Raw genomic sequence first — 25,547 nt, forward strand, 5'->3', positions numbered from 1 at the left:
AAGAACCAAGACCTACCCGTACAAAACTTTCTACCCGAGGCTAATTTGACAGCCTAACTGTTGAAAGTGCATTTCCGGTAACACTTACCATGTAAACAAATGCAAGTTTCGATGACATGACATCTGATTCGAGCCCGCCAATCATAATTCAATGATTAATTTGCCATGTTCAATCGAAGAACCCAAATACTAATACTGCAACTGATAAATCTGTCAAATAATAACATTAAAAAACAAGTTTTCATTCAAAGGCACACCATGCACCACAGGGTCATCGCCGAGGGTCATTTTTTTAGAGACCTGGGATAAATCAGGCCGAAGCTGAAATTTAGCATTTAACACATGGACCCCGATTGACACTTTCAGGGCCTTGATTTGTACACCGAGGCGATTGAAAGCTTCCAATTGTAAGTGTGTACCAATACTTTTGTCCATAGTGATTTGCTAAGTAACATTTTGCATTTGGGAGGGAGACCGGCTGTTGACAGTTGTGTCAAATAAGGTGACACACTTAATGGTATCCTTGTGACTGAAGCTGGGTGTTGCCACGGCAACGTGGACATAACAATGAGCCAATTGCCGCCTTCCTGCAGCGGTCGGTAGAGTGACGCACTCGTTGTTTTCTTTGGCCTGCCCTCAACGCAGCAAAAGGAGACAGATTCGGTGTTTGGGGGATCGGGTCTCATTTGGGATCTCATCGCAGGAAACACTTGAGTTCCGATTGCTCACAACGGGAATGTTACCACATGTATATGGCTGCCAGATGCAGCATGCTTTCTCACTGACAAGTTTTTTTTCCCCCCCTCTCTTCTTCTGGTCATCAAAGAACAGTGATTCTCAACCACTGGGCTGTGGGAAATAATCAAATTTGACTCCGTTGGATGGAGATTTTTTTTTTAAAATTTGCTACAAGTATTGGATCTTTGTTCATCTTCTCTGCTAGTGACCTACATAAAAGCGGACAATCCTGCTGCAAATTACTCGAGTAATTGATCCCCACCTTATTTCACTGAGTAAGGACTTTAGTGGCATTTTGTTGGAATAATAAATGGACATTGTGCTAAACAGGCCTGTGTTTCAGCCCGAGGAAATCAATCAATTAAGATGAGTCATGATTTTCATATCTGTATACATATTGTGACACTTTTTGCAATTAAAATGTGAAAGGTTGGGAATCGCCGGACTGAGACAACAAGCGCGCATGGCATGAAAATGATCTGAAAAGTGCAGACGAATGTTGACAGTGCGAGCTTTCCTTTCTCTTTGCGTCTGCTAATCTGCAGTGTTTGCTCTTCTCCTTTCCAGAATGCCTGACGTCCAACACGAGCGATAGCGAAAGCAGTTCAAGTGAGTCTCTCGTTTGTCCTCTCTCTGCTTGGTTGCAATGGTTTGGGGGTTGGCTCCGAGCCCCCCCACGAGTTGACGCCACACCTTTCTATCGTCTTGAAATGAAAGGACAGAGAGTGGAGACGCAACAAAACGCACCATCTGTCCCACGAGGGATCAAAACTTTTCGGCTTGCCCGCAGTGCGATAGCGGCCATCTGATGACTTGATTTGTGTTTTTTTTTTCCATGATCGCAGAGGGCCAGGAAGACACAATCCTCTCCTACGAGCCTGTCATTCGACAAGAAAGTAAGTCTTCTTTGTGTGTTGTTGGAATTATATGGAGTTTTGTTAATCCGGTTCACCTCATCTGGCAGGGTTCAGATAGCAGTCTTGTCTCAGACAAAGTTATCTGGTTTTGTAGGTGGCTCAAACAACTAGAGAAAAGGCCCTCGGAAACAGCCTTTGTCGTTATAAACAATTCTAATTAACCGACAACTTAAATGTTCTGTGATTAAGCCGTTGCCGTTTGTGTTGGTTTTGCCTCCAGTACACTACACAAGACCCGTGATCATTCTGGGCCCCATGAAGGACCGCGTCAACGATGACCTCATCTCCGAGTTCCCACACAAGTTTGGCTCCTGCGTACCCCGTGAGTTGCGTACGCATGCTGACAAACACCACGAACCCCCCAACAAAGGGCTCCAAACAAGCCCGCCCGCCTGCCTTTCTGTCCACCAGACACGACTCGTCCAAGGCGAGAGAACGAGATGGACGGTCAGGACTACCACTTTGTAGGATCGCGCGAGCAAATGGAAAAAGACATCCAGGACAATAAGTTCATCGAGGCGGGACAGTTCAACGAGAACCTCTATGGGACCAGCATCCTGTCCGTCAGAACTGTGGCTGAAAGGGTACGATCGTCAGTAGAAATGCTCTTAGTACCGGTACAATCGTCTTGGTCACCACGAGTAAGACAAATCTTGGTGCTCGACAAAATCTTACTTCGAATCATGTTTTTTGTAGAATATTGGATTTGTCAACTAGTGCACCCACCATTTGCTTCACAAAGTGTTGACATGTGTGTGGTCCTGCTCAGGGGAAGCACTGCATCCTGGATGTGTCGGGCAACGCCATCAAACGACTGCAGCAAGCACAACTTTACCCTATCGCCATCTTTATTAAACCAAAATCCATCGAAGCCCTCATGTAAGTGTTTTATGTCAATTTATCGCAATTGCCTCGGCCGATGCTAATTTCCCGTCCAACTTGGTAACGTGTCGTGCGCCGCAGGGAAATGAACAAGCGGCAGACGTACGAGCAGGCCAACAAAGTGTTCGACAAGGCCGTCAAGCTGGAGCAAGACTTCGGGGAGTTTTTCACAGGTAACATCCGCTCTCACTCCCACCAAACTTGGAATCCCAGAGGTAGGTTGGCTCGATCGGATGTAACCCTGTGGCGGCATGTGCGTGCAGCAATTGTCCAGGGCGACTCGCTAGAGGAAATCTACAACAAAATTAAGCTGATCATCGAGGAGCAGTCGGGCCCGTACATCTGGATCCCCTCCCCAGAGAAGCTCTGAGCTTCCCGTCCGCCATCACACCGGCCTCACCTCGCATCGCTGCAGAGTCCCCCCCCCCCCCACCCACCCCCCCTCATGCCTAAATGGCCCCCGCCACTCACCTCTTTTTACAGCTATGTTCCATATAAAGTTTTAGTGTCATCATTCTGTTACTCTCTAAATGGAAACAAAAGCAAAGTCTTATCACCATTAATTATTGTGACTGTGCACCCCCTGCATGAGTTTCTCTACGCCATCCATTACAAACTGTAAGGGAAAGCCGTCTTTCGGAGGGGGGGTCATACGAAAAACAAAATTGCTCCTTTTTGTCAACAAACAGAAGACGGGAAGGAATGTTTTCATGAAGAAAGAGAGAGAGGAGTTGCAGGGAAACAGAGACAAATCACACCGCGTCAGAACACTTTGTAAATTTTCATCCAATCACATTGAAAAAAGACAACACACAAAGACGAGACCTTTTGGGTTAATTGTTTTTTGTTTTTGTTTTTTTCTTCTCCCCCAAAAGTGACTGGTTGAACAGAGCCCTACTGACGGTACTGTTGTTTCTAGGGAATTATTTATCTCCACAGGAAGAATCCCTACATTTATATTATGACATCACAAGATGAATAAAATCCTACAGAGATTTTATTATACATATAAATATATAAATAAATATATGAATATATATATATATATATTGAGCGAGAGCGCGTGTGAAAGAAAAACAAGTTTTACACTTCACTAGAATGGTCCATTTAGAGGGCTTCTTAGATTCTTTTACTTTAGCTTGTGATTTTTTTTTGTAAGAGCTACTCTTGTGTCATGGTGGGCTGCGGGGGGTGGGGGGTAGAGATGTGTAAGTGGGCTCTGCAAAACACCAATCTGCCTTACATCCAATACCGACTGACTGACGTTGGCCTCCTTTGAGTGCAATAGCGCCCCCACTCTACAACCGCTAATACTACAACAATCAATTCAATAATTAGAATTTACTGGACCCTGACAACCTATATCTCGCCATCCCCCAACTAAAGAGTGTGAAGCTGCAGACCACCCCCTTACACTCTCTGCCTTCCAAAGGAGTTTTTTGTTTTGTTTTTCTGGTTTACTGGTCACACGGTACTGTCCTATCTGCTGCCATGGCGGCAGCCTTATAACGGGTAGAACAAGACAACAATTGTATTGGATGTCATGCCCATTAAAAAAAAAATAATGTTTTGGATTGTCCAAAAAATACAACACTAAAGTTGAGCCTAATTAAAAGCTTTGTGTTATCTATATGAATTATTTATCATGTGCTTACACCACTGTGTATGGGATGGGGTTTAAAAAAAAGGGAAAAAAAGAGCTCTTTGGGTTTGGGCTGAGCTCAGGAATCTCAAACGTACGGTGACTCGGACCCCCCCACCCCACAACAAGGACGCCCGTGCGCACGCAAACTTCTTATCATAAAGCTCAACTGTGAAAGGGATCTCTTCCTCAGAGAGCCTAACCCCAACAGGAAGTGCCAACTCGGACCTCTCTGCCTCCCCCCACCCCCTCCGGTTTTCTTCTGTTCTCCCTTACCAGACAAGCATCTGTCATTACCTGTGTCTCAACCCCCTCCGCCGAGTTCAGGGAATAACTGAATGGAACACAGCCATCTATAAACTTTGCAGACTGTTTCGAAGGGTGTGCTAGCTGTACAATGTAAATACCCCCCCCCCCCCTACTCCCTCCCCGACTTACATTTCTTCAGCGTATAAACCCTGCCCCTCCCTCACTTTTGCTCCATGCATGTGTGATTCAAACTGGGACAGAATATGTTTTATAGACTACAATTGTCAGGTAAGTCAAGTTTGAAGCTATAATTTCTAAACAGGTCAGCAACAAAAAAAAATAAAGCGCTGTTGTTGTTGCTCTTAGTCTTCGTATGCCTACGTGGCACACTTAGCCAGGCAGTGTGTGTTGGGGGGGGGGGGGCTCTTAGATGTCAATACTTGTGGAATGTGTCCAGGTGCACAGAATGAATAAATCTATACGACATAAATATACTTACGCTACTCAAAAAGTTTGGGATATCAGGGTGAAGTGCAAAAATCTCAAGATGAGCCGAGAATGTACATTAGACGGTTACAAATTTGTGTAGTTCATTTTAACATTTAATATCCTGTTTTTATAGTTATATATTTTTTTACCTGATCCATACTTGCTTCATTTTATGTTCGTAAGCATAGATGCACATGCACTGATATTAAAAGTGCACCCGACTCAAGTGTGTCACTGCATCTCTGTGTGAGCCAAAAGCTTACTTTTAGCCAAAGTTCCTTGAATTACAATCATATTGTAATATTTTGTTAGATGAACAAATCACTTGATAAAATTACTTGCCAGGGCTGGACAATTAAAACAATAATAATCACGCTGTAATGTTTTATTCTTTAGTAAAAAATGTTTTGTTCATCCCATGGTTTGGTCTGAGACAATGATGTCAAGGCTTCAACCAGGATGTTCTCAGATAAAGTGGCCACAGATCTGTCTTCATCGGGTTGTGAAAGAATAGCGGCATTGCGGAAACCCATTTCAAACACATTCTAGGTTCATGTTGCAATTTTGCGGCAAAGCCCGATCCCCCATACTTTTTGCGCCGTCATTCTCAAAAGACGGGAGTGGAAATCTGAGCCGACTGTTAACGAAAAAGCGCTTGCGTTACTCTAGACCTCAGTCAGCCATGTCCAAGCCCAAAGAATTCACTCTCTTCTCTTTCCATTTTAAGGCCATGATGTGGGGGGGAGGGATCAATATAGTCACCTGAGCGTGCATATTATTGACAAGGCTGACTAACGGTGATGTCGTTCTATTTACTTTTTTTTGGGGGGGGGGGGGGCTGTTCTGTTTATGGCACGTGTGCAGTAAGTGCTTGCAAACATGAAGCCTTTTGATTGTACAGTCCAGTCGTCTCCTTGGTGCGGCCACAGGTGGTTTACGGCCTGTTAGGACGCTCGGGGCCCAATCGGTCTTCCCTGTCCTAGTCACTTGGGGAATGCCATTCTGTTATATAGTATATGAATAGAAAAGAAGTCTTTTTCTTTGGGCTTTTAATTTTTGGGGGGAGGGGGGGGGGCTACTTGAAAAGAGTTTATTTGTTTGGAAATAAAATATGTGACTCAGTTATGACTTGGGCAAGTTTGTTATTACATCTTTTGTTTTGTGGCCTGCCAGAGCAAATTAACGGCCCCTTCTTTGCTGATTACTTTTTTCAGTTTGGCAGAAAATCTGGAATCACTATTGCCTTTTTAAGCGCAACACTATTTTAAAGATATTTCCCTTTTTTTCCTACCAAAACAATCCATGAATTTGTTTCTCAATACATTGGACATAACTGCTGAAAATTATGCACGTTTCAATTGATGCAATCTTGTGCTCAACAGTTTTTTTTGGTGCACTGGCCTGTTTCCCATCCTATTGGATACTTTGAGCTGAAAGTGACAAAGGACTAAGCACAAATGTGTTTTTTGTTGTTGTTTTTGTGCAAATAGTATACATGTTTTCACGTTTTTGCAATCTTCCAATATACACAAAAACTATTATTTAATAAAATCTCGTTTTCAAAAGCTCCAACACTGCGGGTCACATTGACCCACGATATTTTTGAAGAGATTAATTTAGGTTCATTCATAAATAACCGTAAAATTTATTCTAATACATTTGTTCTTTTCCAAACCAAATTCTCAATTAGCATACCTCTCTTGTTACCTTTCAAAAACAAACATGGCCCTTGTGTCCTACAATGTATTTTTTATCCTCCGGGCGTAGAACATTGGGATAGGTGTTGCTCAACAAATTGTTTAACAGTTAACATAAATGTGACTAACCAGCGTGCTTATTCTTCCATGAATAAGGTGTTTTTCTTTGCGCCATCCAGACGGTCCAGGATCTTGCTGTAGAGCTGGGACATCTGTGGACATACAATACAGTCAGGTCCATCAATAATTGAGACTTTTTGAGGCCACAGTTAGCTTCTTTTTGGCTCTGAACGCCACCATTCTGGATTGGTAATGCAACAAACGAGATGCACTTTGGCGGCAGACTTTCAGCTTTTGTTTGAGGGCATTGACATTCAAAAAAAAGAAAACCAGTGTCTTTGTCTATCGTCCCTTCACGTTCAGGAAGTCAAATGTATACTCAATGCCATTGAGTCAATGGGATTCAGATTAGGTGACTCACTTGGCTGGTGCATAATAATGTACTTCTTTGCCTTCAAAATCTTGTTGGTTGCTTTCACAGTGCACTTTGGGTAATTGTCCATCTGCACTGCGTAGCGCTGTCCGAGTTCTGAAACGTTTTTGCCTATCACGAGCAGACGATGGCATTCCGGAAACACTTTGGAATTCATTGTGCTGCTTATTCCGTTGGTAGCTACGCCATCTGATAAAAGCCGAAAGTCTGCATTCAAAGCACATCTTTTGTTTGATTGGAAAACAATTCTGATTGTGTTTAGAAACAAAAAGAGGATGAATCCATTCATGTGACGTATTGACTCTAAGTGCTTGTATTTCAAAGCAATAGGATAATGCTATGCTATTTGTGTTGATTTCTCAGCCTGAGGTGGTGCCCCCGCCCCCACCTGCGTCTTGTAGCTGTCTTGCAGGGGTCCCAAGTGGTGCACGAAGCTCATGGCCAACAAGCACCACTTCTTTGCCTCCACGTAGCGCGCCAGGCTGTAGAGCAAGATGCCCGTGTTCCAGGCGCGGGTCAGCAGCCACATGATCTGCGTCTCCGGAAAGCTGTCCGGCTACAGGAAAGATCCAGAAAAGAGCCAGATGGGAGAAGATTTGAAGCGTCATTAAAGTGAGTGGCAACTCCTTTCAAAAGGCCCCGGGCCTCTGTCGCTATTCACACAATTTTTGCCGCTCGCTCGGAGTTGCGGCTGGTGCAATGAAAAGGGGGGAAATGTGCAATCCCACTGATAATTTGCCGCCTCTTTCAAACTTGGCAGGAAGGGGGCGGTGAATGGAAACATCTGCTAATTCAGCGGTTGCAAACTCATGCTTGGTTGTGACGGTAAAACCATATCAGTAAATGTGTCATTCGCTCAGAGGGGAACGGATGGTATGCCCAGAAAAATTGCATAGAAAGCGACTTTGGTTTTAAGAACGTGGAGGGAAGAAAATACTAATGGTGTTCTAAAGTGGGTAGTCGGGAGTAGCCACAAATATTTGACCGTGGTATGACTTGTAAAAAGTCAAATTAAAACGGTCCTAACAATGACTTGAGTAAAAAAAAACTACTACTTAAGTATTGAGTATACTACTACTAAAGTACTGAGTAACTGGCAAGCAACTTCTGATTATCAAAGCGACTCTATCTTGACCAACATGTACGTAGTAGAATAGGTTGAAATGAAGGCAAATTTGGCCACAAGAATCTTTTTGTTTATACAGACAGATTTGATGTTCTAAAATGTAAGATTCAGCAAAACAAAACAAAGCAATTCGGTCCGCTTCAGGAAACTGCTGGAGTCCTTTTCGTGTGTTTCCTCAGTGTTGTTATACACTAGTTTAAAAAAAATGTCTTGATAGATGTTTCAACTAAGTTAAATCCATGTGAAAAGGCTAAACAGTTTAAATGCGTTGAGTAAATCTACCTGTGAATCTTCTCATTTCATTCCAAGGGCAATGAAGAATCGTATCAATGTGAAGCGGATTGTTCTGGTTGTTTTGTACCCGAGACAGAAACATGTTGTGGGCGGAGGTGGCGCGCTGACTCACGACGGCGGCGATGATGGCCAGCGCCTCCTCGTAGTAGTCCCAGGCCTCGTGCAGCAGGCGGGCCTCCATTTGGGATGTGCTGCTGGGCAGGGAAAGCTTGATGAGGCTGTGGATGCACTTGCTAAGGAGGAAACTAAGAGTGAGTGACACTTAGGGGGACGCTGCGCACTGAGTGGCGGCGACCATGCCTGCACTGCGCCGGGTCCTCCTGAGGTTGTTTCTTGTGAATAGACAGCGCCACCCTCAGGGCCTTCTTGCATAGCAGAGGGTAGTGGGCTGGAGGCTCCATGGCTAATGCTGCAGGTGTATGACAATGTACTGCTGAGTTCGACAACCGCCAGGTCTCTTTGCAGACTAATTTGAACCCTGATTCACACTGCCAATTCAATTTCTGTATGAACAGAAGGGGTATGAATCTCAAGCTGTTTGACAAGAAATGACCCTGGTGACTCAAATACGCTGAACGTCACCGAAAGCAAGGTGATCATTTTCCCGTCGCAAAAGTATTCATTTGGCGTTTGACGTGATGTGCATCTAAGCCCCAAACATTTTGAGATGACATTTTAAGGCCACACCCCCAACCTTGCTTCTTTGTTGTTGTTTTCACCTGCAATGGTCTGCAGTAGTTTGAGCTCCACATTGTCCTGCTCCAGGATGGAGTCCAAGATGCTGGCCACTTTGGGGTCGTTGAGTTTGGCGCGTGCCTCAAACTCATAGAGCAGCAGCAGTGTGTCTGTTGGATCCTGCGGGTAACTTCCTGTACATGAAGAAATTCATCGCCTCCACTTAGTAGTGACTTTCGGTTCCAACTATGCAAACGTGTACGCTACCTGTTGCCTTTAGGGTTTTCCACACCTCTGCACATAACGCAATGTGCTCCAGCGCCTGACTGAGATCTTGTGTCTGTAAAGCAGAAGGAAACGCTCGCTGACATAAGATTCACGTGACGACCTGGCGCACTCACCCGGCCGGCGTGAGGAGCGGCCCTGTAGAACTGAAGAGCGGCGGCAACAGCCATGAGCAAACACATCTTCTGGGCCGTGAGAATGACGCGCTCGGGACGACACATCTGGCACAGCTGGACAGAAGCACATGAGAATCCTGCTTGGTTATTACTCAGTGGACGCAAATTGGGTGAGTGCATATGCTGCATTTTCTCCGACACCGCCAGGGAGGCATCTTGCATCATACATTACAACAGCTGTTTCTAGACATTGCTATATTGTTTATTAGCATTCCACGTAGAGACCACAATAATAAACTTGATGTGAAAGAGCATTTTAGTCCTCCTGAACCCCGGCGGCGGCCACTCTTACCTGGTAAGAAAGCAGAAAGAAATCCCGCATTCTGTCCGGGTTGCTCTCACACTGCAGTGCCGCGTTCCAAGCTACAATCCAAACAAAAAAATTGATTCGAAGCGTTTCTGGTCAGATTGCGCCAAACCGAGGAGGAATCTTGGCTACCGATTTTCCTGAACCAGTTGGCTTCTTCCGTGCGCTGCTCGGCTGTCAAGCACAGCTGTTGTGAAAGCTTCTGCAGCGCTGCGTTGACGGCAAACAAAAACATTTGCAGCTTACGATGGGGCTAAAGACAAGACGAATATTCACACGCAGCATACCCATCTTTAAATAAGGCAGCAGCGCGTCCGTATTGTCGTCCCTGCAGAGAAGCCTCAAAAGTGAATTTGACGTTTGGAATCAAAATTTTCAGTATGTACCTTTTCTCATCATTGGGGGCTTCTATGGCCGTGAGTGCGAGTCGAACCAGACACCTGGAAAAAGAGCAATAATCTTTAATAATCAACTGTCTCTAATTTGAATGTCTTTTCCAAATCCGTTTTTTTAAAGGGGACGAAATATTGCTATGTGGATTAGGTGTGGAAGTGTAGAAAAGCATTAACTCACTGAGAGATGCGATTCAAAGATGTATTGGAGCAAGACAAGGCTTTCACTTTTTTTTAAAGAAATGTCCACTCCCTATCCTTGCATTGATTTTAAAACAGCAGCTACAAAGTCGACAGACTCCAGGTTCGCTTGTTTTATATTTTGTCGCTGTTCTCAAAGGTCTACGAGCCCTTTGGGATGCAATAAGTAGAATGATGAGCTGACAAAACTGTTTGATAATGCCAGATAAATCTGCACGCACATACTGTACCCTCGAAGCTGACCTGTTCCTTCTACTCTAAAGCATTACAGGGATTCATTAGAAACAAAACACACTGACTAAAATGTATTTGACTTGCTTTTTTCTCCCCTCATTTTCACCAACCTGAGAGCCTTCAGAACCAGAGCTTCATCCTTGGAGGTTTCACACACATTTTCCAGGACCTTTATGGCCATTTCATTCTGTTTATTCTGTCACAAGAAGCAAAACATCTTTTTAAGCCCCAAGCAGATTCAACACACGCACAAAGACATTGGCTACCTCCAAGGCCATCTGAGCGGCCTGGCAGAGGAGGCTGGATGTGGCGTTCTCGGACAAGGGTCCGGCCTCTTTGAGATCCTTGGACAGAAGCGCCATCGTGTTCACTGCCTTGGCCGCTAATTTGCGCACAGGTAGGGCTGATTACAATCTGATAACATCAATGGAATGTGAGCAGATTTTCCACAGAGCCACCTCTCTCCACATCGTCGTCGTGCATCGCTATCTTGTAAATACTGAATTGCGTGAACATGCTGTCAGGGTCGCAGCGTTCCGCCTCATTCACGGCTTCTTTGGCCTGAGGAAGACACAGAAGAGTCAAAATTCAACAACTGAATTAAAATGAGTCTTACTACCTTTTCCAGCTGCTTCAGTTGCATGAAGCAGAAAGTTCTGTTCCTCTGCAATTTGGCCAAGTTGGAGTCTATCCCTCCAACCTGGAAGAAACTCAGGGAGTAGTTGTACCACTCCAGTGCCTCGGAGTAGTCGTCTGCCTAGAAACAGCAGTTCAATGTTATGCAACTTCATTCTGCCAAGTTGTTAGGTTTCGCTTAGGTCTTTATGAAATTAGTTTTGAAACTAACATGACAGTTTGTGTGTCTCAGGGCATTACGGAATTGTTTTTGTGTGCATGCGTATCTGTTTGTGCCCTTGACACCATCCCCACAAATCTACTGTAAGTACGACAATGTTGGTACCTCAACATATTTTGCTGCTTGATCCCACAACATTGCGTGGAGGCTTATGAGGTCCTGCGGTGCCAGCTCTTTTCCAGAGGAATGCGCTGTGTGGGCGCAAGTCCCAACATTTGTTACGTTTTAGTACAGGTAATCAGTTAATACATGGGCAATGATGCTCGGCACCGGTGATGAGGTCCTCAATCTTCTGCTTGCCCGGCAGCTTTTTGTCTCTGTGCAGCAGGAGCCCGATGTACAGGACGAGAGCGGTTCCCAAGGCGGGAGATGACTCAAATTGCTGACAGGCACGATTTAAAAAGTCTAAAGCTGGCGCTTCTCTGGGAGAAGAAATGGACAGAGACCACAGCATTCATTTTATTGAATTGTTAATATCCAGGTAAAAAAGCATTTGTGTATGTACCTGCTTTCAGACAGGAGGAGCTCGACTGTAGTGAGGCAAACTTGAAGTGAAACGTCAGATTGTAGCATCTCATCCAGACCTGCCGACGTGTTTCAGTCCAACTATTTAAATCTCAAGAGGGAGTGTTTTGAGATAAAATGGCAGGCAGGATTTTTTTCATGAATGGACTTACCCGCTGTGATGCTTTCATCAGAGGCCCCTGATCTCAGGAGTATTTTGATCTTTAAAAAGAGCCCGGAGGCGCTCACACATTCCTGACAAAATTGGCACACTGCTTACATGCTGCTGTTTTTTTTTTTTTTTTTATATGTTATACCTTCATTTTCAGATCTGACCTTGTTAGCTAAATCCACGGCATTAAGGGCCTCTTTGTGAAACCTCTGAACGTCCCAGTCCAGATAAGCAGTGGCCAGCAGACGCAAAATCTTGGCCTGAAGACGGTCCAAATCAAACACATTCGTTCTTGTTTGTATTGTTGCTGGACAACTCATACAAATTATTAAGCAGGTTGAGACAAAACCATTAAGGAGTGTTGTAAAAATCTCCTCAGTGCCAAAGTAGTGCGACAGGTTGCATCAAAATTGAAAGTCTGGACGATTTCAAGGCAGAAACAAGACTTTGAACCCCCAAGTTGGAATTTTGGGAATGACTTTCATTCATCTGCTTCAACGTTGTGTACAAGCAAGGACACGATTGTCTTCTTACCCTAATCTGGGCTTCAGGACCATATTTCTCATGAATCTTGCTGATATCATAGCTCTGCCTAAAAAATCACATAGAAAAATAATACCTCAAACCTTTTTCTGCTGCGTGGTGTACGTTACCTGTACACACTCATCTCTAAGACATGATTCTAAGTACCGTAACCAGAAGGTACAGTCTTCAAACTTTTGATCGTGGTAGCCGTCAATTCCAAAGTTGTAGCACATTATGGACAGGAAACTCGTCTGTGACGATGAGAGAAAACACAGAACTCATCCCTTCACTAATCCTTCCTGCAGAACATTTCCCTGGGATATTTGTTGCAATAACTGCACTATTTTCCACATTTTTATTCATTATTATTATTATTTATTCATTGCTATTCAATTCCATTGTTCAAAATCCATTTTACAGACAGTGTTTCATATACGGACCTTTTTCTTTTATGAATGATTGAAAGTGCATCAGTAAACGCGGATTGATTTTTTTTCACCTCACTCGAGTGAAGGAGTATCTGAAAAATGTGTTTTCTGTAATTGAAAGTGGATTCTAGTGTACCTGAGCGGGTAGGCGAAGCAGCATGTCTTTACAACGTTGCACATAGGCCACAGCCTCTTGGTGACTCCCTTGAATGAAAGCCTGCAAGGAATACAGATGGGCAGTGTTCAAAATCACTACTACTACTACTACGTCGGGAATTTGCAACATTGCTAAACAAATTTTCAAATTGGCTAATAAGTTGCAAATATATACCGTGTAGTAAGTGAAGAAAATGCAATAAAGTGATGATGGAATCAATGATGGATCAAAGTTTGGCGTTAATTTCATGAATACGACAAGAGTATTCAAAGGGACATTTGACTTTGATTTTATTCTAAACTATATCATATTGTAGTTCACCAAAATAAACAATTTGTAGATCGTAGGGAACTGTGTCGCTGCGTTTCTCTAGTACTTCCTATACCGAATAACTTTATTATGTATAGTATATCCTGTAATTGGTAACAATGAGTGAAAATGAGTGAACGATTCTGAAACACAGTCATCTTTTCAACTTAAACGTGCACCACATCACCATCAATCCAGTTTGGCCTGCTCATTGCTTCTCACTTGACATTTTAGCTGTCTGGCAAGTCTGTCATCACAACACCTCCGCAACTCGGTTGCCAAATCTCACAAGAACAAACGTGGACAGTGTCGCCGCAGCCCACCGATTCTGCCAGATAGGAGAGGATCCGCAGCAGGTCTTTCTCTATGTCCATTTTGGATGAGTCGCTGTCCGACGTGCCGCCCACTCTGGATGTCAGCAGGGTGACTAACGTCTCCACACTCTGGGCAACATGGGAAAATATTACAGGATGCCAAAAATCATGTGTCCACTTAGATGCTGATGGTGAACCACTGCTATACTACGTATAACACTGTTTATGTTTGCATCCCCATTATGTTACATACTCAACAAAACTACACAATTGTATTTTTTTTGTAGATTTTCCCTTATGACGGGGGAGGGGGGATAGGACGTATCCCCTACAATTATCAAATTATCAGGAGGCTACTCTTATGTCACCTCGATGGCCTGCTTGAGTAAATGGTCCGCCATCTCTGGATTCTTGCAGTCCAACCAGGTCCTTCCAGTTCTGCACGCCATCTGTAAGAAATGCAAAAAGACTGTGACGTGTTTCCTGAGCCTTTTTTTTTATTATTTTTGAAGCGGCCATAGGCGCTCCCTCACCAGGATCTGCTTTCGGAGGGTGCCCTCTGGTGGATTAACAGGTGCACTGCAGTACATCAGGCAGCAAGCCGCTTGGCGTGCTGCAAAGTTGATAAGTCACTGTTAGCATTAATATGACAATTTCTTTTTATTTTGCGACCAAATATGCAACTCATTATTGTACCTTTGGCTTTCTGACTTGTACTGATAGACTCGCCCACATTCTTACTCACAACCCAGTTCCACAGCTGTATGGCACACTCTTCAAGCTGCAACACAAACAAATGTGAACTTCAATCTGGTTAGACTGTATACAAGTGACAGATGTCGACCATCACGATTGAATCTACCTGTGGGTCAACAATTTTCGCATCAACCTCAAGAGAAGACACTTCAGAGAAGATGATGTCAATCGCCTCACTGAAATTTGTTTGCTGATTCTGAACAAGATCTGACACGAGGCCTGAGAACATAATCATAACACGAAATATTTAGTGGTTATCGTGCATATATCACTTTCGTCAAACAGTTTGTGATGGAATGAAGAACCCTGTAGAACAAGGTCAATAGGAAATTGGACAAAAAAATGTCAACTTTTTAAACTGTACATCTTTTAAATGGGCCATTCAGGGCCATTCACATGTCTAATTAAAAAGAGTTTTCATAGTGATATCAGAGATACAAAAGCATTTTTTTAATTACGAGTTAATTTCACAAACTCATTAAGTCCATTTGAAATGGAACTGGCAGAGCATTTGAACATTTAGTCAAATTTGTTAACTTCAGCCAGACTTTTTGGGAGGGGGATAAAAGCAGTGTTCATTTGCCAGTGGTATTCAAATATCCTTATGTTTTGTAAATTACAATAATTGTTGTATGGTTTGGCTGGAAAAGTACAGCGATAAATATACAGTTCACGTCACTTTTTTTTCTCGTTACGTTAGCCTAGCCTAGCCTAGCCACCTGTTAGCCAGCAATGAGTTCATTGGCGAGCCGTTTGGTCCGCAATTCGTCAACAAAACTGTGTAAAAGATGACAATTTTCGTAAAGATGCTGTTTCTGTGGGATACGTATTAGATACTTACGTGTCACCAATGAAACAAAGTTCTCCATACTGAAGTCTCGCCACCGGGAAAATGCTAGCATAAATTAGTATTGGCTTGTGAGTGAACGATTCGTTCAAAACAACGTATTTGTTTTTCAGTGAACGACAGTGAACGAATCACTTCCTACACTTCAATAGGTACACAACACGAGGTAAAGAATAAATGAATGAATAAATAAGAATAAATAAATAATAATAAATAAATAAAGAATAAAGAAGAAACGATTGGGTGAATGATTCTTTTGAACAAATCTTTTGAGTGAACCGATTCTAAAGATTCAGTCCACTTTAAAGGACTGGCATGCACATCACTTGTACAAAACTGAACAGACAGGCAGGTATTGCCGGGTCGAAATAGCCGACTGGTTAGTGGTATGCGCTCTTGGTCGGTAAGACTTACGCTCGATCCCAGGTGAGAAACTACACTAGAGCCAGTCCTCGAGGGCCGCATTCCTCCATGTTTTCCCAGTTTCCCTCGTTAAACACACCTGATTCAATGATCAGGCTCCTGCAGAACGTGAGGATGAACTGATTACACTGAGTGCCAAAAGTCCCAATGATCGTGAGCAGCAGGGGGGGCCCCATTTCAACCCCTTACACTGAGTGCCAAGCAGGGAAGAAATGGGTACCATTGTTATAGTCACTGGTATGACTCGGCAGGGGTTTGAACCCACAACCTCCCAATCTCAGGGCGGACACTCTCCTCTTAGGCCACTGAGCTGGTAAACACTTGTGTCGTAGTATAACACTTATAGTCGTTTTTAAATAACGTGTATACCTTTATACGCCTAAATATTGTTATCCAATATATCTACTGCAATTTCACATTAGATTGCTGGTTTGGAATTTGCTTTTAATATTATTATTTTTAATAAACATTTATGTTAAAACTTGTCTGGCGTCTTATTCCTTGTTTTTATATTCGCCAATTAAAACATAAAAATCAGACATTTGGTTAACGGCTTTATATGACAATATGTGTAGGTACACTACACGAGGTTAAAATAAAGGGTTAATTGCACAACAAAAGCATTTCCTCGCACCTGGGATCGAACCAAGTTCTTACCGAGCAAGAGCTCAAATCACTAACCAGTCGGCTATTTCGACCGGCAGTCTACAATTGCTTGTACTGTTTTGTACTAGTGATGTGCATTCCAGTTCTCAAGTGAACTGAATCTTTAGAATCGGTTCACTAAGGATCGTTCGCTACACTTATTTATTTATTTATTTATTTATTTACCTCGTGTAGTGTACCAAAATATCCCATAATTATCTGCCTAAATAATTGTGACTAATTTAAAACTATTCTACTTGTTAATACCTACAAAATAACATATTCTAACCGGAGATTGCATTGACCTAATTTTCACATGGTCCTTGTTTACATTTTGCATTTGACACTGACAGCTGTCAAGTGCCACGTTAGGGCTCTTCTTGTGTATATTTTATTTGTTATGGGTTTTCTTTTGTAAGTTTAACTTTGGGTACTTCGAAAGTGTCATTTTAAATTGTCCTTTGCTAGGTGTTCGTGTTCACAACATGTTGTGATGACATCTGCTGTGGAGTCTTCACTGATCTAGTCGCTTGTGAGCTGCTCCATAAAACCATTCATGTTCCATGCACAGAGAGCAAGGCTTCCATAGGGTAGTGGTTAGTGCTCTGGGCTTTCACCCCAGCGACCCGGGTTCGAATCTCAGTGGGACCAAAAACATTTTATCATAGAAAATTTGCAACACAGTTGCTCGTGTAACCATAAAACTATACACTTCCTTAGGTTAGGTTTAAAGTTAGGGTTAGAGCTACAATTAGGTTTAGAGCTAGTGTTAGGGATAGGGTTAGAGGTAGGATTAGGGTCAGGGTTAGAGCTAGGGTTAGGGTTAGGGTTAGAGCTAGGGTTAGAGCTAGGGTTAGGGTTAGAGCTAGGGTTAGGGTTAGGGTAAGAGCTATGGTTGGAGTTGGGGTTAGGGTTAGAGCTAGGGTTAGGGCAGGGTTAGGATTAGGGTTAGAGCTAGGGTTAGAGCTAGGGTTAGGGTTAGGGTTAGGGTTAGGGTTAGAGCTAGGGTTAGAGCTAGTGTTAGGGTTAGAGCTAGGGTTAGGGTTAGGGTAAGAGCTATGGTTGGAGTTGGGGTTAGGGTTAGAGCTAGGGTTAGGGCAGGGTTAGGATTAGGGTTAGAGCTAGGGTTAGGGTTAGAGCTAGGGTTAGGGTTAGGGCTAAAGCTAGGGTTAGGGTTAGAGCTAGGGTTAGGGTTAGAGCTAGGGTTGGGGTTAGGGTTAGGGTTAGAGCTAGGGTCAGGGTTAGGTTTAAAGTTAGGGTTAGAGCTAGAATTAGGTTTAGAGCTAAAGTTAGGGATAGGGTTAGAGGTAGAATTAGGGTCAGGGTTAGAGCTAGGGTTAGGGTTTGAGCTAGGGTTAGGGTTAGAGCTAGGGTTAGGGTAAGGTTAGGATTAGAGCTAGGGTTAGGGTTAGAGCTAGGGTTAGGGTAGGGTTAGGGTAGGGTTAGAGCTAGGGTTAGGGTTAGAGCTAGTGTTAGGGTTAGAGCTAGGGTTAGGGTTAGAGCTAGGGTTAGGGTTAGGGTTAGAGCTAGGGTTAGGGTAGGGTTAGGATTAGGGTTAGAGCTAGGGTTGGGGTTAGAGCTAGGGTTAGAGCTAGGGTTAGAGCTAGGGTTAGGGTAGGGTTAGGGTAGGGTTGGAGCTAGGGTTAGGGTTAGAGCTAGAGCTAGGGTTAGGGCTAGGGCTAGGGTTAGGGTTAGGGTTAGAGCTAGTGTTAGGGTTAGAGCTAGGGTTAGGGTTAGAGCTAGGGTTAGGGTTAGGGTAAGAGCTAGGGTTGGAGTTAGGGTTAGAGCTAGGGTTAGGGTTAGAGCTAGGGTTAGGGTTAGAGCTAGGGTTAGGGTAGGGTTAGGATTAGGGTTAGAGCTAGGGTTGGGGTTAGAGCTAGGGTTAGAGCTAGGGTTAGAGCTAGGGTAAGGGTTAGGGTAGGGTTAGGGTAGGGTTGGAGCTAGGGTTAGGGTTAGAGCTAGGGTTAGGGTTAGAGCTAGGGTTAGGGTTAGGGTTAGAGCTAGGGTTAGGGTTAGGGCTAGGGATAGGGTTAGGGTTAGAGCTAGGGTTAGAGCTAGGGTTAGGGTTAGGGTTAGGGTTAGAGCTAGGGTCAGGGTTAGGTTTAAAGGGTTAGAGTTAGGGTTAGTGCTAGGGTTAGGGTTAGAGCTAGGATTAGAGCTACGGTTAGAGGTTAGGGTTAGGGTTAGAGCTTGGGTTAGGGTTAGAGCTAGGGTTAGAGTTAGGGATAGTGCTAGGGTTAGGGTTAGAGCTAGGGTTAGGGTTAGGGATAGAGCTAGGGTTAGAGGTAGGATTAGGGTTAGGGTTAGAGCTAGAGTTAGGGTTAGAGCTAGGGTTAGGGTTAGGGTTAGAGCTAGGGTTAGGGTTAGAGCTAGGGTTAGGGTTAGAGCTAGGGTTAGAGCTAAGGTTAGGGTTAGAGCTAGGGTTAGAGCTAGGGTTAGAATTAGGGTTAGAGCTAGGGTTAGACCTAGGGTTAGGGTTAGAGCTAGGGTTAGACCTAGGGTTAGAGCTAGGGTTAGCGGTTAGGGTTAGAGCTAGGGTTAAGTTTAAAGTTAGGGTTAGAGCTAGAATTAGGTTTAGAGCTAGGGTTAGGGTTAGGGATAGAGCTAGGGTTAGAGGTAGGATTAGGGTTAGGGTTAGAGCTAGGGTTAGGGTTAGAGCTAGGGTTAGAGTTAGGGATAGTGCTAGGGTTAGGGTTAGAGCTAGGGTTAGGGTTAGAGGTAGGATTAGGGTTAGGGTTAGAGCTAGACTTAGGGTTAGAGCTAGGGTTAGTGTTAGAGCTAGGGTTAGAGCTAGGGTTAGGGTTAGGGTTAGAGCTAGGGTTAGAGCTAGGGTTAGAGCTAGGGTTAGAATTAGGGTTAGAGCTAGGGTTAAACCTAGGGTTAGGGTTAGAGCTAGGATTAGACCTAGGGTTAGAGCTAGGGTTAGCGGTTAGGTAACCCTAACCCTAGCTCTAACCCTAACACTAACCCTAGCCCTGGCTCTAACCCTAGCTCTAACCCTAACCCTAGCTCTAACCCTAGCTCTAACCCTAGCTCTAACCCTAACCCTGACCCTAGCTCTAACCCTAACCCCAACCCTAGCTCTAACCCTAGCTCTAACCCTAGCTCTAGGTCTAACCCTAACCCTAGCTCTAACCCTAACCCTAGCTCTAACCCTAACCCTAGCTCTAACCCTAACCCTAGCTCCAACCCTAACCCTAGCCCTAACCCTAGCTCTAACCCTAACCCTAGCTCTAACCCTAATCTTAACCCTACCCTAACCCTAGCTCTAACCCTAACCCTAGCTCTAACCCTAACTCCAACCCTAGCTCTTACCCTAACCCTAACTCTAGCTCTAACCCTAACCCTAGCTCTAACCCTAACACTAGCTCTAACCCTAACCCTAGTTCTAACCCTAACCCTAGCTCTAACCCTAGCTCTAACCCTAACCCTAGCTCCAACCCTACCCTAACCCTTACCCTAGCTCTAACCCTAGCTCTAACCCTAGCTCTAACCCTAGCTCTAACCCCAACCCTAGCTCTAACCCTAACTCTAGCTCTAACCCTAACCCCAACCCTAGCTCTAATCCTAGCTCTAGGGCTAACCATAAACCTAGCTCTAACCCTAGCTCTAACCCTAACCCTAGCCCTAGCCCTAACCCTAGCTCTAACCCTAACTCTAACCCTAGCTCTAACCCTAACCCTAGCTCTAACCCTAGCCCTAGCCCTAGCCCTAACCCTAACCCTAGCTCCAACCCTACCCTAACCCTACCCTAACCCTTACCCTAGCTCTAACCCTAGCTCTAACCCTAGCTCTAACCCCAACCCTAGCTCTAACCCTAATCCTAACCCTACCCTAACCCTTACCCTAGCTCTAACCCTAGCTCTAACCCTAGCTCTAACCCCAACCCTAGCTCTAACCCTAACCCTAGCTCTAACCCTAACCCTGACCCTAGCTCTAACCCTAACCCCAACCCTAGCTCTAACCCTAGCACTAGGTCTAACCCTAACCCTAGCTCTAACCCTAACCCTAGCTCTAACCCTAACCCTCGCCCTAGCCCTAACCCTAACCCTAGCTCTAACCCTAACCCTAGCTCTAACCCTAACACTAACCCTAGCTCCAACCCTAACCCCAACCCTAGCTCTAACCCTAACCCTAGCTCTAACCCTAACACTAACCCTAGCTCCAACCCTAACCCCAACCCTAGCTCTAACCCTAGCTCTAACCCTAGCTCTAACCCCAACCCTAGCTCTAACCCTAATCCTAACCCTACCCTAACCCTAGCTCTAACCCTAACCCTAACCCTAGCTCTAACCCTAACCCTAGCTCTAACCCTAACACTAGCTCTAACCCTAACCCTAGCTCTAACCCTACCCTAACCCTACCCTAACCCTAGCTCTAACCCTAACCCTAGCTCTAATCCTAACCTTACCCTAACCCTAGCTCTAACCCTAACCCTAGCTCAAACCCTAACCCTAACCCTAGCTCTAACCCTGACCCTAATTCTACCTCTAACCCTATCCCTAACTTTAGCTCTAAACCTAATTCTACCTCTAACCCTAACTTTAAACCTAACCCTGACCCTAACCCTAGCTCTAACCCTAACCCTAGCCTTAGCCCTAACCCTAACCCTAGCTCTAACCCTAACCCTAGCCTTAGCCCTAACCCTAACCCTAGCTCTAACCCTAACCCTAGCTCTAACCCTAATCCTAACCCTGCCCTAACCCTAGCTCTAACCCTAACCCCAACTCCAACCATAGCTCTTACCCTAACCCTAACCCTAGCTCTAACCCTAACCCTAGCTCTAACCCTAGCTCTAACCCTAACCCTAACCCTAACCCTAGCTCTAACCCTGACCCTAATCCTACCTCTAACCCTATCCCTAACACTAGCTCTAAACCTAATTGTAGCTCTAACCCTAACTTTAAACCTAACCTAAGGAAGTGTATAGTTTTATGGTTACACGAGCAACTGTGTTGCAAATTTTCTATGATAAAATGTTTTTGGTCCCACTGAGATTCGAACCCGGGTCGCTGGGGTGAAAGCCCAGAGCACTAACCACTACCCTATGGAAGCCTTGCTCTCTGTGCATGGAACATGAATGGTTTTATGGAGCAGCTCACAAGCGACTAGATCAGTGAAGACTCCACAGCAGATGTCATCACAACATGTTGTGAACACGAACACCTAGCAAAGGACAATTTAAAATGACACTTTCGAAGTACCCAAAGTTAAACTTACAAAAGAAAACCCATAACAAATAAAATATACACAAGAAGAGCCCTAACGTGGCACTTGACAGCTGTCAGTGTCAAATGCAAAATGTAAACAAGGACCATGTGAAAATTAGGTCAATGCAATCTCCGGTTAGAATATGTTATTTTGTAGGTATTAACAAGTAGAATAGTTTTAAATTAGTCACAATTATTTAGGCAGATAATTATGGGATATTTTGGTACACTACACGAGGTAAATAAATAAATAAATAAATAAATAAGTGTAGCGAACGATCCTTAGTGAACCGATTCTAAAGATTCAGTTCACTTGAGAACTGGAATGCACATCACTAGTACAAAACAGTACAAGCAATTGTAGACTGCCGGTCGAAATAGCCGACTGGTTAGTGATTTGAGCTCTTGCTCGGTAAGAACTTGGTTCGATCCCAGGTGCGAGGAAATGCTTTTGTTGTGCAATTAACCCTTTATTTTAACCTCGTGTAGTGTACCTACACATATTGTCATATAAAGCCGTTAACCAAATGTCTGATTTTTATGTTTTAATTGGCGAATATAAAAACAAGGAATAAGACGCCAGACAAGTTTTAACATAAATGTTTATTAAAAATAATAATATTAAAAGCAAATTCCAAACCAGCAATCTAATGTGAAATTGCAGTAGATATATTGGATAACAATATTTAGGCGTATAAAGGTATACACGTTATTTAAAAACGACTATAAGTGTTATACTACGACACAAGTGTTTACCAGCTCAGTGGCCTAAGAGGAGAGTGTCCGCCCTGAGATTGGGAGGTTGTGGGTTCAAACCCCTGCCGAGTCATACCAGTGACTATAACAATGGTACCCATTTCTTCCCTGCTTGGCACTCAGTGTAAGGGGTTGAAATGGGGCCCCCCCTGCTGCTCACGATCATTGGGACTTTTGGCACTCAGTGTAAGGCAGGGGTGTCCAAGTCCAGTCCTCGAGGGCCGCATTCCTCCATATTTTCCAAGTTTCCCTCGTTAAACACACCTGATTCAAATGATCAGTTCATCCTGAGGAGTCTGATTTTTTTTTGTTTTCATGCCCAAAAAAAAATAAAACAAGGAATAAAACAGCAGACAAGTTTTAACAGGTTTTAATGTTTATTAAAATAATAATAACAATAAAAGTAAATTCCAAACCAGCAATCTAATGTGAAACTGCAGTAGATATATTGGATAACAATATTTAGGCGTATATATGCATACACGTTATTTTAAGTGTTATAAAATCAAGATTACCCAAAGAGAAGCATTATCTCCCCGCTGTTGCACAACGGCGCATCCTTTCATGCAATAAAGTTAGCCGTTAGCTTGGAGAAAACGTGCATAAAAGAAGTGGTGTTTCAGTAAGTGGTTCTTTCTTTCCTTGGCAAATCGTAAAGCTACATTCTGGCTTACACAGTTCACGCCAGGAGGGAGACGCAACACGTTCACTGACTGATCCGTTGATGCACGGGATGGCAGTTCACCAATTAACTCGTTCGCGAACGGGAAAGTCAGGATTCGTTCCCTCACTGATCCGTTCTCGCGATCAACTGGAAATGCAAATCACTCACTCACTGACTCGTTCACTCACAGATCCTTTCAGTGAACAGGAAATGCAATTCACGACTCGTTCGTGAACGGGAAGTTACGTCATTTTCCTCTTCGTTTTATTTTACGGCGAGGTGGCACCAGCTTCAATGTGCATTACTGACACTTCCTGGTTGAAGTCATATGAATTGAAAAAAGAACGAATCACTTGAGAAAGGGGTGGGGGAACTTTACGAGTCCGTGACGTAAATTCCCGTTCACGAACGAGACGAGTCAGTGACGCAACTTCCCGTTCCCGACCGGGTGAGAGACTGCTGCCAACGGATCAGTGTGTAGGTGCTGTATTAAAGTCAAAGTCCCAATGGTCGTCACACACACATCTGGGTGTGGTGAAATTTGTCCTCTGCATTTAACCATCCCCGTGTGATTTTGATCCATCCCCTGGGGGAGAGGGGAGCAGTGAGCAGCAGCGGTGCCGCGTTCGGGAATCATTTGGTGATTAACTCAGTGTTTCCCAACCTTTTTTCATTCACGGCACACTTTTCATTGGAAAAAATCTCGAGGCACACCACCAACAAAAATCTGTTAAGTGTTACATCAGCACCTGTATTAAAATCTGTTATATTAAAACAAAAGACGTAAAGTATTCCTATATATGTATGGAGAGTCAAATAATTGAATAAAAATAAATACAAAATATTCTTTGAATTGTATTTCTTTTGTCAATAAATGTGACAGTTTTTGAAAAAAGGTTTTAGCTATAAAAAAATTTGTTGTGTCAATCTAGTGGTTCCATTTAATCAGTTTACTCTTCTGGCGTGTTTGGAGCACCGGAATAATTCCAAATAAAACACGTGAAAAATACTCCCATCTAGGTCAGCAACTTCCACCAATTGTTTCAGTCGGAGTCGGGAGTGTGAGGAGGACACACAAGGAGCGTCCACAAAAATGTCTTCATATTCATTGTATACATATTGTTTCAAATCAGAATTGCTCACGTTCCAAATTGTCCTATGATCATTGTTTGTAGTCATGCTGTTGATTTTTTTCTTCTTCAATCGAGTTATAGCAGACATTAAATTGATGTGTATTACCTATATTTGTTCACAAAATTTCCTTGCCCAAAAATAGTGTGAATGATTTTTGCCTGATGTCTATAAAAAATGATCTTTTATTCTTCATCGAGCAGGTTGGAAAACGCTCAGGGCCGACGGCTGTAAATATAAACCTTTTTAAGGTTCATGTATGGTCAACACCAACTTAAATCAAAGCATGGATTGTTTCCCCTACATTAAAAAAAAAAAAAATGGCTAGGATGTTAAAAATTGTTGTGTAGTATGCGTCTACCCCACTTTGTGTTGAACTGAGATTGTTACTGCAAGTCTTGAATTTTCCGTTATATGTGATGTGAGCAATTCTCCCATGTAAACCAACCAGATGTTAATGTATTATTGTCTTCTTGTTTTTGTGATACAGAGATGCAGAGTCCTGATTTGGGCGGAAAGGTGAGGGCAGGATGTTCTTATTTACAGTGCCTGCATGCTGCTGTGACCTTCCCAGGGAGAAAAGACAACTCTGTGCAGCACATCCACACTCTGTGGGGCAGTGCTGGACAAAAGGAGATTATTTACATTGATATAAAAAGCACCGTGTCCTGTTTCTTAGGTTAAAAATAAAACCACGAATAATACCTTAGAACAGTGAGGCACATGATTGAGATTGAATTTCCTCTTAAGAAAAGATATTGTAAGTGCCGCTACCTTTAACCTCAGCAGCATGGGCTTGATTTGATCAGAGAACGCAGAACAAAGGTCACTAAAAACAACAACAAGTCACAAAATGACGGGAAATTCGCGGGTCAAAGAGTTTGTTACTTTTATGTGGACATTATGGAAACATGTTCCTCTTGTGATTCTTTATCGTCCACATGACATGCATGGAGCACAACATAAACAAAGGCGTAACAATAGAAAATGAATCAACACAAATTTTGCTTTGACTTGTAAGCAAATGTTGGTGGCACAAACACTTTGTGGTGA

The 25,547-nt window shown here is 43.6% G+C and overlaps 2 protein-coding genes across 13 annotated transcripts in view; one reads left to right on the plus strand and one right to left on the minus strand.

The window, feature by feature from the left end:
- The window catches only part of dlg3 (discs, large homolog 3 (Drosophila)), a 63,016-nt gene extending 58,849 nt beyond the window's left edge, over positions 1–4,167 (plus strand). For all 9 annotated transcript variants that reach the window (XM_049762124.2, XM_049762152.2, XM_049762158.2 and 6 more), the window contains 7 exons: positions 1,306–1,347; positions 1,584–1,634; positions 1,876–1,977; positions 2,067–2,239; positions 2,425–2,534; positions 2,619–2,710; positions 2,801–4,167. In XM_049762124.2, the coding sequence (XP_049618081.1) occupies positions 1,306–1,347; positions 1,584–1,634; positions 1,876–1,977; positions 2,067–2,239; positions 2,425–2,534; positions 2,619–2,710; positions 2,801–2,907 (677 nt within the window). In that variant the 3' untranslated portion in view covers positions 2,908–4,167. The remainder of the gene's footprint in view (positions 1–1,305; positions 1,348–1,583; positions 1,635–1,875; positions 1,978–2,066; positions 2,240–2,424; positions 2,535–2,618; positions 2,711–2,800) is intronic.
- A 1,582-nt stretch (positions 4,168–5,749) lies between these two features.
- On the minus strand, positions 5,750–15,869 carry tex11 (testis expressed 11). Of its 4 annotated transcripts, none has more exons than XM_068651819.1 (29): positions 15,660–15,857; positions 14,925–15,037; positions 14,759–14,843; positions 14,596–14,675; positions 14,431–14,511; positions 14,072–14,191; positions 13,419–13,499; positions 13,020–13,105; positions 12,864–12,921; positions 12,494–12,589; positions 12,331–12,412; positions 12,159–12,183; positions 11,924–12,075; positions 11,759–11,844; positions 11,417–11,554; positions 11,256–11,358; positions 11,064–11,179; positions 10,908–10,993; positions 10,357–10,410; positions 10,258–10,298; positions 10,103–10,180; positions 9,956–10,026; positions 9,604–9,717; positions 9,470–9,542; positions 9,247–9,396; positions 8,828–8,936; positions 8,640–8,760; positions 7,496–7,663; positions 5,750–6,826 (listed from the first exon to the last, which is right to left on the minus strand). In XM_068651819.1, the coding sequence occupies exons 1-29, from the start codon at positions 15,718–15,720 to the stop codon at positions 6,752–6,754; spliced, it is 2,703 nt and encodes a 900-aa protein (XP_068507920.1). In that variant the 5' UTR covers positions 15,721–15,857; the 3' UTR covers positions 5,750–6,751. The 4 variants fall into 4 exon arrangements, 3 of the variants coding, with proteins under 3 accessions (XP_068507920.1, XP_049618046.1, XP_049618055.1); XM_049762089.2 differs by having other exon boundaries at positions 12,159–12,237; positions 15,660–15,856; XM_049762098.2 differs by lacking the exons at positions 12,864–12,921; positions 13,020–13,105 and having other exon boundaries at positions 12,159–12,237; positions 15,660–15,856.
- Between the last annotated feature and the right edge of the window lie 9,678 nt (positions 15,870–25,547).

Source organism: Syngnathus scovelli, chromosome 1 (assembly GCF_024217435.2).
Source record: "Syngnathus scovelli strain Florida chromosome 1, RoL_Ssco_1.2, whole genome shotgun sequence".
Lineage (NCBI taxonomy): Eukaryota > Metazoa > Chordata > Actinopteri > Syngnathiformes > Syngnathidae > Syngnathus > Syngnathus scovelli.